Here is an 11,885-nt window from a genome sequence, read left to right as displayed (position 1 = left end):
CCCGCGAAGGATACTATCGCAATCAATAATGGGGCTTGTTATAACCAAATTTCATTATATGAATAAACTTACTTTAAAGAGAAGTGATATTTATATACTTTTTCACACAAATAAAATAAATCAAGTGTGAATAAACACCAGAACTGATTTTTGAGTTTGTGTCTTATATGATGGTTACAGCAAATAATTAGAATACTGGATTAAGATCACATTCACTTTTGTTAACTTTTGTAAACCTTAATCAAACTAAATGTGAAAATATTATCTTACAAACAAAAATACCTCAGCCATATAGCATTAATCTTTACTGTGCGCCAATTCGAATAATGAAAAAGTAACATTTCATAATACAGCGTTTGTGAATGCTATTCATTTTATTTGATTTTTGATTTCTTAGTATTTTTTACGGATTTTTTTCCTGTTGCGTTAAAATAATTGCTATAAAAGTTAGTAATGGTAGAAGCTGTTGACATTTTTATTGTATTGTTACAGTAAAGTTTAGCAGAATGAAAGCCGGTAGTGAAGCCTAATGTCAAAGAAAGTTTGAATGTGTAAAGCAAGCGACACCGCAGTACTGCAAATGCATGAAAAGCTTATGTTTAGCAGTACAGCAGTATTAGTGTAGTCTGTGTGATTTATTATACTTAAATTATTTTTCTGATTAGTTCCGTAGAGTTAACATAGTGACAGATTAATTTACTCTAACATTTATTATCTGGGTGAGAGCGTAACGAAGTGTTTAATAAAGTAAATTTAAAAAATATACTTGAGCTTCGTTTTTCGGTGAGTGACACATTCGTTCTTGTAGTCGTACAGCGTATAAAACAGTAAATACAACCAAAAAAACTATCTTATTATTTGTCATTGTCAGTTACATAAGTAAAATGAAAATATTTTATGAGGATGTCTTTGGTGTGTGTAGTATATTATAAATGTTGTTAGTTAACGATTTGATTATTTTGATTTCTCGAGAGTGAAATATACATTTGCACAAAAAGTTATCTACATTTAGTAATTTTTTTTTTTTTTTTTACCTAAGGCTAGTATTACTAGAGTAAACATCTCCATAGGTTTTGGTTAAGACTATCGTAATTTACCAAATGATTTTTCCATATGTATATATATATATATATATATATTTGTGCATCTAAATGGAATGTTTCAGCATTATTTCGTCATTATTTGTTTAAGTAACATGATAATTTCCTTGTAAGGAGAATGCTCAAAGACTTTTAATTAAAAATACCATTCGCATGATAATTTTTGAACACTTAGCCTCAAAATGTGTATGCGTTAACTACATCATAAGTACATATAAATCATAAACTGCAACATACAGTGTAAGTTTAACAAGGACAAAATATTTTGTATAGTTCATTTTAATATTAGAACTTTGTTTGTTACGTGTATTGTTATTAGAAGAATGTAAACTAACAGAATGCAATTTAATGTGTAGCTGTGTGACTGAACAGGTAATTAATTGCCTGTGTAGATCATTTTGTAGTGACAATCGTTTTCACAATAGAATAAAAGGAGATACACTTTTGGGTGGCTGCATTGTGCAGTATTAGTTATAGTAGACGTTATAAAGGTTTTGGATTGTGTTACAGTAATGAACTGGACAGCAGCTGTTTTCCTGGCTTTAACATTAATACCCTGATGGTTTATTTTAGGTAATGAATCCAGCAGGAACAGTCAAAGTTGGCGTTGAATCAAAAGAAATATTTAGCGTTATGAAGCTCTTAAAAGAGGTAAGTAAGAAGATCTCATAATGTTATAACTGCATGTTTTTTAAACCTAATAATAATAATATATTTTCAAATAAAAATCATCTTCTCCTTGCATATTTACGATGTACAAGTAGTTGCTAGGTTATAAACTATAAATTCAAGATGTTATAGGAAGTTTTAAGCTTATTTTTTATGTTTTTTATTTATATTAAGCTTATAGTATTATTTGAAATATAATTCTGTTGAATGTATTCTACACTGACAATTATACTTTGTCTTTGCAAAATATAATACAGAAACTTTTTTTTATAGCCCCTAAATAATCCTTTATATGTACATTCAACTCGTATTATTTTCTCAGAACTACTACAGTATATTTTTCTCACATCATGAGCTTTTAAAAGGGGCTCATATTATAATGTTTTTAAAATTACTTATATATACATATATACTGTTCATGAATAAAGCACATTTTCTCTGTTTTTTAGCATAGATGAAAATTTATACAAGGTATATAACTTCCATGGTTTCAGGTTAATATTTAAACACTGTACGTGCCATGTGAAATTATTATTCTTTGAAATACATGTCTTTAGTAGCTCCAATTGAATCCAAACAACTGCATTCTTCCTATGAATTGATGTAGTTTCCTAAAGCTTCAAATCACAAAAATACTGCACACATAAAAGTGCACAAGACCCATAGTGCAATACTTAAAATAGAGAGCAACTGGTGTATGCAGTGGCACACTGGTCAACCTGACAAAATTCTGGTGGGGGTCTTCAGAATTCAATTAATTGTACCCCTTAAATTTTATAGTTTATCACTTAGTAATATTTAAAAACTTGTATTCATAAATTAAAACTAGCATCCTTTATTTATCTCAGAGTCAAATTGATTTAAAATAATATAATAAATACCGAATACATTTAAATCTTTAAATATAATACACAGATAATATTTATACTCTATTTTGCTGGCTCTGCCACTGATAAATAATAATAATAGTGTATTGGAAGTGTATTAAATGACTATTCGTGTGCATTCTGTAAACCACTGGTCTATTATTAAACTTTTGCTTATGAAATAGATGGTGATTCCCAGTAATGTTTTACGTAGAGGCTCAGATGCTTGTACAGATCTGCCCATACAGGGCTGAACATGACTGCATGCTGCCAAGGGATACATATAAGTTATAGCATCATACTTCTGTCCATAGCTTTATGTTTTGTATAAAAATCACCAGAAAATTACAATATTTCTGTATGTTATGAGCAAGTCTCAGACCTGTTGTTTTAAGCTGGCAAGTCCATAAGCTTCATATGTTAAAAAGTAAATAACATTGGAAAAGAGAAGATGGTAAGAGTGTAAGACTTCTAAAGTGAGATGGTTACAGGAGTCTGCAAGGGTCACTAGAAATATCGAACCAGCATTTGCTGTTCAGTGTGCCCAGTTGAATAATGATGAACAGTCCTTGAGGAATGTATCTGTGATTTAAATACTATATTAAAGTTTAGTTTTGATTATATAAATAACAATTTTATCACATTATTATTTTGTAGTAATTTTTTTATTTATTTTTTTCTGGGACAATATTAAAATTGTCAGCTACTATTGGTTGAAAAATCAGCATTATGTGAAACTTATAGGTCTTTAAATTGTATATGGTCATAATAATGTAGTTTTATAAACTCAATTTATAACTATTATATTAGGATTAATAGATTTGTTGTGCAAAGCAATTTACTGACAAAATTTGCTAATATTTGGGGATTCATTCTGACAATAAGTGGACTGGACAGCATATGTCTCGTTTGGTATTTCATTTCAAGATTATTAGATTATCAATGCTTTGCATATAAATAATCATTTTGTACATAAGTAGAATACCCTCATACAACAGGCTGAATGCATATTATGTGGTCTATGGTTGATTAGTCATAATATTTGAAATTTCAAAACCATTTCACAAGGAAATCACTGTGTGCAAAGTGGAGTCTTATGTCCATATAGATTACCTTTTCAGCATCAATATTTCGTATATGTCCATGTATTACTGACAGTAATATATGTTCAACAATTAAAATCATATAAATGTTTAAACAACATTTATAAAAAATATAGTTTCTGTGGCATGTACATAATTAATCAGTGGTTCTAAAACACTTTAGACCCTATGCCAAAGGGCAGGAGGATTTGATAACTGGTCCAGCTGGTCAGTATAGGTATATGTCGTTGATAACTGTTATGGTAGTTTAGTGTTGATGGTAAATTTTACCTAGTATCAGTAATGTTTTCTGGTGACATTTAGTGAAACCTGCTAAATGTGATTAGCCAAGTTATTGTCACAAGAATGATAAGTAAATTATTCTAACATGATGGTATCAGACATTTGATTTTTATAAGATACAAGGACATTATCACATTTATTCATTCATTTGACAGAGGGAAGTGTAAAATCACTTCCTAAATTGAACTTCAACAGGTAACACAATCAATTGATCATGAAGAAACTTTTGAAACTGTGTGATCCCAATCTTTTGCCCAAAGATGATGATGATGTCACAGCAACAGGCCCGGAATGGCCAGGTGGGTTAACGCGTTTGACTCATAATCTGAGGGTTGTGGGTTCGAATCCCCATTGCACCAAAATGCTTGCCCTTACAGCTGTGAGGGCTTTATGATGTTACGATCAATCCCATCATTCGTTGGTAAAAGAGTAGCCCAAGAGTTGGTGGTGGGTGGTGATGACTAGCTACCTTCTCTCCAGTCTTACACCGCTAAGTTAAGGATGGCTAGAGCAGATAGCCCTTGTGTAGCTTTGCATGAAATTAAAAAAACAAACACAGCAACAGCTGCAACACCTGTGTAAATTTCAGAAAGCAGTGAGAAATACGACACAGAGACAGGAGCAGTTAACTTTCGTGGAAGTGAAACTTTTGATGACATGAACATATTTTCTAAACCATCAAGTCCTGAAATGCACTACAAATGTTTTGTCCAACATCCATTTCTACCACTTGAAAATATTTTAGTTGATCAGAATGAGTACCAACAATAATCAGTTATGATTAAAAAAAAAAAAACAGTGGCTTTCTTGTTTGAATCAGTAACAAAAGGGTTTCTGCACTATTTGGCTACGTTTTTCAACCAGGCCTTCACTTTTGTGTGAATGCAGTGACTTGCACCATGTTCTTCAACATGCAAAGGTACATGAAAGATCTAAGGAATCCATGTAAAAGGTGAAGACATCTTGTTCTGTGTACTTTACATGCTGTATAATAAATGAAATAAAAGGGTTTTAGGAGAATTATAAAATTTTTTAAATAATTATTGCTGTTATCAAGGTTATTGGAAAGCATAATCTTTCATTGATATGGATGGAGGTGAAGCTGTACATGAGCTGGAAGAAATTTAAATAAATCAGTGTTTTCTTTAAACTGATTAAAACTTTTGAGTCAATATGAGGTGTCATTCTCAAAACATTTGAACAAAGGTAAATGTTAACTCCAAGGAGTGCAAAAACCTCTTTAGCTACTAGGAGTACTTTACACTTTCATCAGCAAAACAACAGTCAACAAGCTACTTGTTATAGTGAAGGATATGATCTATAAGTTTATATCAGATGAAGTTAGAAGTGCTGGTGTGTTCTAAATACAATACATATTGATTCCCCACAGGATATCAGTGTAACTTACCAGTGTGCTGTAAACTGATACCTGAAATGTGTTGGTTGGAAAAATCAAGTGTGCAACCAGCTGTGGACCACTCCAAAGCAGGTTTCTGAGGTCTGGCCAAGTTTCTTATTAGTTGGAAAAATCAAGTGTACCATCAGATATGTTCTGAACAGCTGTGGACCACTCCAAAGCAGGTTTCTGAGGTCTGGCCAAGTTTCTTATTAGTTGGAAAAATCAAGTGCACCATCAGATGTGTTCTGAACAGCTGTGGACCACTCCAAAGCATTTTTCTGAGGTCTGGCCAAGTTTCTTATTAGTTGGAAAAATCAAGTGCACCATCAGATGTGTTCTGAACAGCTGTGGACCACTCCAAAGCAGGTTTCTGAGGTCTGACCAAGTTTCTTATTACTCTGCATCATTCAAAGTTACATGATGCTGCCACAAAAATAGAAGCTAGAGGGATGCTGGATGGACTTCTGAGGTATGAAACAGTTTTGATCACTTATGTATTTATGTTTGTTTTCCATCATATCACATCTGTATCAGAATATCTTCAAACAAATGGACTTAATTTAGTCCAGGCTTAGAGGCAAATACAGTAGTGTATAGTTCAACTTAGGGCAGTGAAGGACAACATGCAAAGCAATGTAGCAAGAGCAAAAAAAAAAAAAAATTGTCAGACGAATAAACAACATAAATGTAATTGGTCAGATTTCTTAGATGTTGATGAATGTGATGAGGTCAAGGAGTCAGTTGAATTGTCTGTCCAAAGGAAGAGAAAACAAAAAACTAAGTGTGATGAAACATTATTTGCAGAAGGTGAGACAACTGCATCACTTATCACTACATACAGGATTGACAGTTTTAGAACAAGATCCAAAAGTTAAGTAGTTTTTGAATAGTTTGGGTGTTGTTTGAAAACATTACTGCTTCTTATAGGTTCTTGACCAGAATTTTTAAGATTGGCAGTTTCAACATTGTATTTCATAATGCAATAGTAAGTCTCACAACATGGTTTGCCAAGCCTAGTCATCTGTGTGATTACATGCACTGTTTTGACCCAGAGAATTTTTCTGAAATAAAGAAAAAGGACTTGCTGTCTGCTGTAAGATAACTCAGCTCATGTTACACCTAAATGTTACAGAAGTAAAATCTGAACAGAAGTATTATGCAAGTGATCACTGAGGGAAGTAACACCACTGATGCGTCCGAGACTGACCGTGTAGTAGAATACAAGGACATTACTTGATGCAAAACTTTCCAGAGTGTGGGGATGGTGTTTAAAGTGTTTCTCAGTTGATTGACAACTACATGCTGCATTCAAAAGAATATAACAACTTAGATAAAGTGTTACATTCTTCTGCCACTTCTCACTGTGAGAGATGTTTCTAGATTACCAGAGCAAAACGAAGGAGCCTATCATTAGCTAAGTATCTTGGACCTTTCAGAGCTTATGAACATGAATTTATTAAAACATTTCTGATTTTAAAACACCAACCAATAACTATTTGAATTTGTCGGATGATTATAAGAGTATGTCTGTGAAAGTCATGTTTTCAAATACTGTGGAACCCCCTCTAAAGCAGTCACCTTTGGGACTGAGACAAACTGTTCTGATTAGAGGGGTTCCACTGTACATAATTAGGGATTATGTAAACAAATAAAGGGACTGTGATTGAATGACTGCTTTCAAGGGGTGACCGAATCTGAGGGGGACTCTACTGTACTATTAATCCACATAATCATTGGGCATTTACTTTCATTATTTCACGTATGTGTTGTACGCATACAGAACAGATACATAATGCATAAAGTATTCACATATTTTCATTCTGTGTACACGCCAGGTCTCTGTGAGGAACTATTATGTTTTTTGTACTGCTGAAAATGCTAATGATATGTGGTTACAATTTTAAATTAAGAGTTAGAAAATGTCTTTTAAAATAAACTCAAAATTATTATGGCAAGAGTTTTATATCTTCTTAAAGTTATGGAGTTTTCACTTGTCTGATGATGTGCAAGTTCTCTGTGCAGTGCAATTTGATATACCTCTCAAAAAATTATTAGGTCATCATTGGAGTTCCCCTAATAAGCCTTTGCCAATGCCTCCAAAGGGGACTTAGCTATGTGTATTACTTTCATGGGGGAGATATAGTACTCTAACTACTATAAGACACTAGGAGTGTAGAATAAGTAAGTAAATAAATTAACAGCATGAGTTTTATGTTAAAAAAGTTTCTTTAAACTTTTCAAGGTGGACTGGACAGAACCATGGATCATTTTCCTCATGACTTTTCATGGATTTATTACGGTCTTGGCTGTAGTGACTCGTAACCATGGAAACATTCAAGCAGTGTTATTTTGCACGCTTTGTAAGTGCCATTTTTAAAAGACTAAACAGACTTGTTAAGTATTTAATTACAAAATTAATGAGAACATGATTGCATCTTTCAGTTGAGTTTATACATACACAATACTTTTTCCTACAATGAATGTACTTGTCAAGAAATTCAGAGTAAATATTTTTGTTCAAATGATTATGCAGTTTTAGCAATACGCATGACTAACTGGTACATTTGTATCCTTTTAAGAACTTTTTGTCCCAAAGTAATCCAAAATTTACCATGTAACTGCAAACAGACTTTTTACAAATTCATCTTTTATAGTTAAATGTCTATGGATGCCAGTTTGCCTTCATAACTTATTCACATTGAATAAGAGAAAGATTAAAACCTGGATCAAAAATAGAGAAAATAAAAAAAAAACGTGTTTGCACATATTTGGTATAAGTTTAAATCTTGGCCTTATTGGTTGTACTCACCTGTTTAAAACTATTTCTATAAAGAACACAGATTGATTTTAGAAAGTTTAGGTTTATAAAAATGTCCCCTTATTTTATGTGTGTCCTGTTCTCCAATATCTATTTTGTTTGTATTAATCACTTTACCAGATTGTTGTTTTAAAACCAAGGTAGAAAAATAATTGATAGGTTACTTTCCTATATTTTTTTCTTGTTTGAAAAAATATTGAATCAAATGACCCCAGTTGTACTCTGATTATTTAAAATTAGTAAATTGTTATGAATTAAAATTTTTGAAAACGTTGTTGGAGTTGCTCAGAAAGAAAACTGTGTTCAGTGAATTAACACGCAAAGTGACTTACTGTCTAACTACTCGCTAATGACCTTGGATGATCTCTATTTTGTTAATTCTCGTAATTATACAGCGTATCAACTTTTTGTCTACAAATACAAATGTTGCTTTGACTATGATGGGAGCAAGCTGTGGCCTGACAGTTAGCTTGAAACATATGAATCTGAGGGTACATAGTTTGTAGCACTTTGCCACAAAATCATGCCCTACACTTTAGGTATGTCATAAGAGTGACCATTAGAGCACACTACTTGATCTGAAGTAGCCCAACGTTGGTGTTGGTTGCTGTTGACTAAGTACCTCCTCTCTCTAATGTGAGACTAACAAGTTAGTAAGATACATTTTAGACTTGGAATACGTTGGATTTTATTCTAGAGGTCCTGGATTGAGAAACTGGTGTTCTATCAATTAATTAAAATAAAATAAAGAATTCCTTGATTTTGGAATTTTCCTTGTCGCTACAACACTTTGAAAGCATTAGCAGTCTAAATGGTATTAAACAGTTATTGTTGGATAATACAAAGTAATTATTTGTGGTTATTAGATAACGTCAATGTTCTTCTTTAATGAAAATCGTGATGTACTTACAAGAATTTCCACACAGTGAAAACAATTTTTCTTTCATTCAGTGTTAATGGTTTACTTCTCTGAAGTCCTAAATGAATGGGCAGCTAAAAACTGGAGGTAGGTAGTTTTTACTTGTTAGATAGTGGTTCATCAAGATGTTTCTCAAGGTTGTAGAGAGTTGTCTGTTATTACAAAATGAATTATTAAGAAAATAATATTAGAATTCTACAGTTTAGATTACTTGTGACATCATAAATGTTTGCATTGTTAAGTGTCTAGATTCTTAATATTTGTCATCCTTGTCACATTACATTTCTTTTGATGTGGCTAATTTTTACAGAAACCTAGTTTTACGCATGTGGAATATTGCCAGTTGTAGTTGACTACACGTAATTTAACTTTTTGTTCTACAGACTTTTTGCTAGAGACCAGTACTTTGACAGTAGTGGAGTTTTTATTTCCATTATGTTTGCTACTCCTTCATTGCTTAACTGTCTTTTCCTTGTGGTGAGTAAAAGCATTTCTTTAAAACTATAAAAATAGTTTCAGCTTAAGTTTTGAAAGGTATTTATTGTTTCCCACTGTAAAATGAAAGTTTTTGGAATAATCATATTCTAGGTCTTAGATCGTATACCACGTTGCTTCTGCAAGTAGTTAACCATTATGGTCTCCATGATAAGGTCATTATAATTTTGTTCTAGTAATGGTGATTGTAAAAGGTGCTAAATTTCTCATGAAGTCACGGTGTAAAATTTTGAAGAAATGAAATATTATTTCACTTGTTAAATATCTTTGTTTTTTTATGGTGTAAGGACTTTAAACTTTATTGTACTCTATACGATTTTCATTTGATTACTGCTCACACATGTTTCAGAATAGTGTTTTTAACTGTCTGATTTAATGATATTTTTGTGTATTATTTTGAACATAAAATTTAAAAACATTGTAGTTGGTGTTCATGCATGTTATGTTACCTATGTTAAAGATTCAACTGATTTATTTCAAGTCAAACTTATTAGAGAAGATTGGTTTGATGAACTACAATTGTCACTTCTATTCAAAAACAAATAGAACTTGAATCTGGTGTATTAAAATTTACTGTTACTTGTATAATGGCATACTTAGATGCAATTGTTTCTTATAATTCTGGTTTTGATGTTTCAACATTAATGTTACTTGTTAGTTACAATAGTAAACTAAAATTCTCTCACTAGTAAGGGGCCCAGCATGGCCAAGCGTGTTATGGCGTGCAACTCGTAATCTGAGGGTTGCAGGTTCGCATCCCTGTCGTGCCAAACATGCTCGCCCTTTCAGCCGTGGGGGCATTATAATGTGACGCTCCATTCCACTACTCGTTGGTAAAAGAGTAGCCCAAGAGTTGGTGGTGGGTGGTGATGACTAGCTGCCTTCCCTCTAGTCTTGCACTGCTAAATTAGGGACGGCTAGCACAGATAGCCCTCGAGTAGCTTTGTGCGAAATTTAAAAACAAAACAAACTCACTAGTAAGCTAAAAAACAAACAAATTTAATCTAGTTTTAAACTGTTTATTCAATAAAAAGATAAAGTCTTGAGCCTGTTTTCTTCGTTGAAATTGGTAGTCAAACTACCAAGTATCACTAAAAGCACTTGGTTTTAAAGAATCAAACAGGTTTGTATTAACAAAGTATGGATCAGAAAATGTTGCAGTTATTAGGGCTCAAATCAGAAGTATACTTCAAGAGTCGATTGTTGTGACTGAAAGTGTACATTGTGTAAACTTGATGACCTGCAACAAATAAGTGATGTTAGGTGATACTTTATTACTAGTAAGTGATAAACATGAACTACTAATTATCTATTGAAATTAGTCTATCATAATAATCCTTTTAAGCATAAAGTTCTCTTATTTCACATTTTTCAAGTTCTTTTGAAAATTCCAATTGTGTAATACAATATAAAAAGGGTATTTTCTTTAGTTTTTGTTCAAGATTACTTGACATTTTTCAGGTATTTATATTCCAGAATCCCATCTGGTGTAATTGATAGTGCATTTTTTGTGGTTGTTTTAATACCTGTTTACTGCTGTTGAAATATATAATTCTAGTATTTCTAACATGTATAATATAGTGTCAGTGGCTCTGGATCTCGGGAACGTTGCTTATAAAAGCCAAACAAGCACAGCTGAGACGCGAGCAGCAGCGTGTTGGCAGTAGTTCTGGACAAGTTCATGGCAGCGATAGCAGTTCCAGCAGAGGTACTCCAGGTTTGTCTGGCCATGAGAAATGTGATTAACGATAGCAGTTCCAGCAGAGGCACTCCAGGTTTGTCTGGCCATGAGAAATGTGATTAAGTCATTTTGACTCGTGAAGAAGAAATGGAAGTTCAGAAGAATTTAAGAACAGAGCTATCACGTGAACTGTTAATGGGTGTCACTTTAAATCTTGGTAAGAAACTGTGTTGTGCACGGTATTCAAGTCAAAAGAATAAGTTGTAGTAAAATAGTTCAATTAACTTTGAAATAAAGTATAAATACACAACGTGAAATTATTTATAAATCATAAAGAACAGTAATTGAGTATTACCTTCAAATATTGAAGAAATTTATATTCTTTATAACAAAAAAGTATTGTTAAAAAAGATGTACAACATAGTTTTAGTTCAGTCACTGCTGACACATTTAAAAATTTCAGTGAACTTGCACACACAGACACGTGTTTATATATTAATGTATCACGTGTCTATTGTGTTTACGACTGACACTCTGTTGATGCTTTCAAGCC

General features: G+C 32.5%; 1 protein-coding gene across 3 annotated transcripts; it reads left to right on the top strand.

The window, feature by feature from the left end:
* The first annotated feature begins 507 nt into the window (after positions 1-507).
* Positions 508-11,642, top strand: LOC143246619 (transmembrane protein 18-like). Of its 3 annotated transcripts, none has more exons than XM_076493654.1 (6): positions 508-783; positions 1,674-1,751; positions 7,662-7,779; positions 9,189-9,243; positions 9,540-9,633; positions 11,233-11,642. In XM_076493654.1, exons 2-6 carry the CDS (start codon positions 1,677-1,679, stop codon positions 11,395-11,397), a joined length of 507 nt encoding a protein of 168 aa, XP_076349769.1. In that variant the 5' UTR covers positions 508-783; positions 1,674-1,676; the 3' UTR covers positions 11,398-11,642. The 3 variants fall into 3 exon arrangements, with proteins under 3 accessions (XP_076349769.1, XP_076349768.1, XP_076349770.1); XM_076493653.1 differs by lacking the exon at positions 508-783 and adding an exon at positions 812-912; XM_076493655.1 differs by lacking the exon at positions 508-783 and adding an exon at positions 1,140-1,340.
* Positions 11,643-11,885: the final 243 nt, after the last annotated feature.

Source organism: Tachypleus tridentatus, chromosome 3 (assembly GCF_004210375.1).
Source record: "Tachypleus tridentatus isolate NWPU-2018 chromosome 3, ASM421037v1, whole genome shotgun sequence".
In the NCBI taxonomy this organism is placed as follows: Eukaryota; Metazoa; Arthropoda; class Merostomata; order Xiphosura; family Limulidae; genus Tachypleus; species Tachypleus tridentatus.
This window is presented reverse-complemented; position numbering and strand designations above follow the sequence as displayed.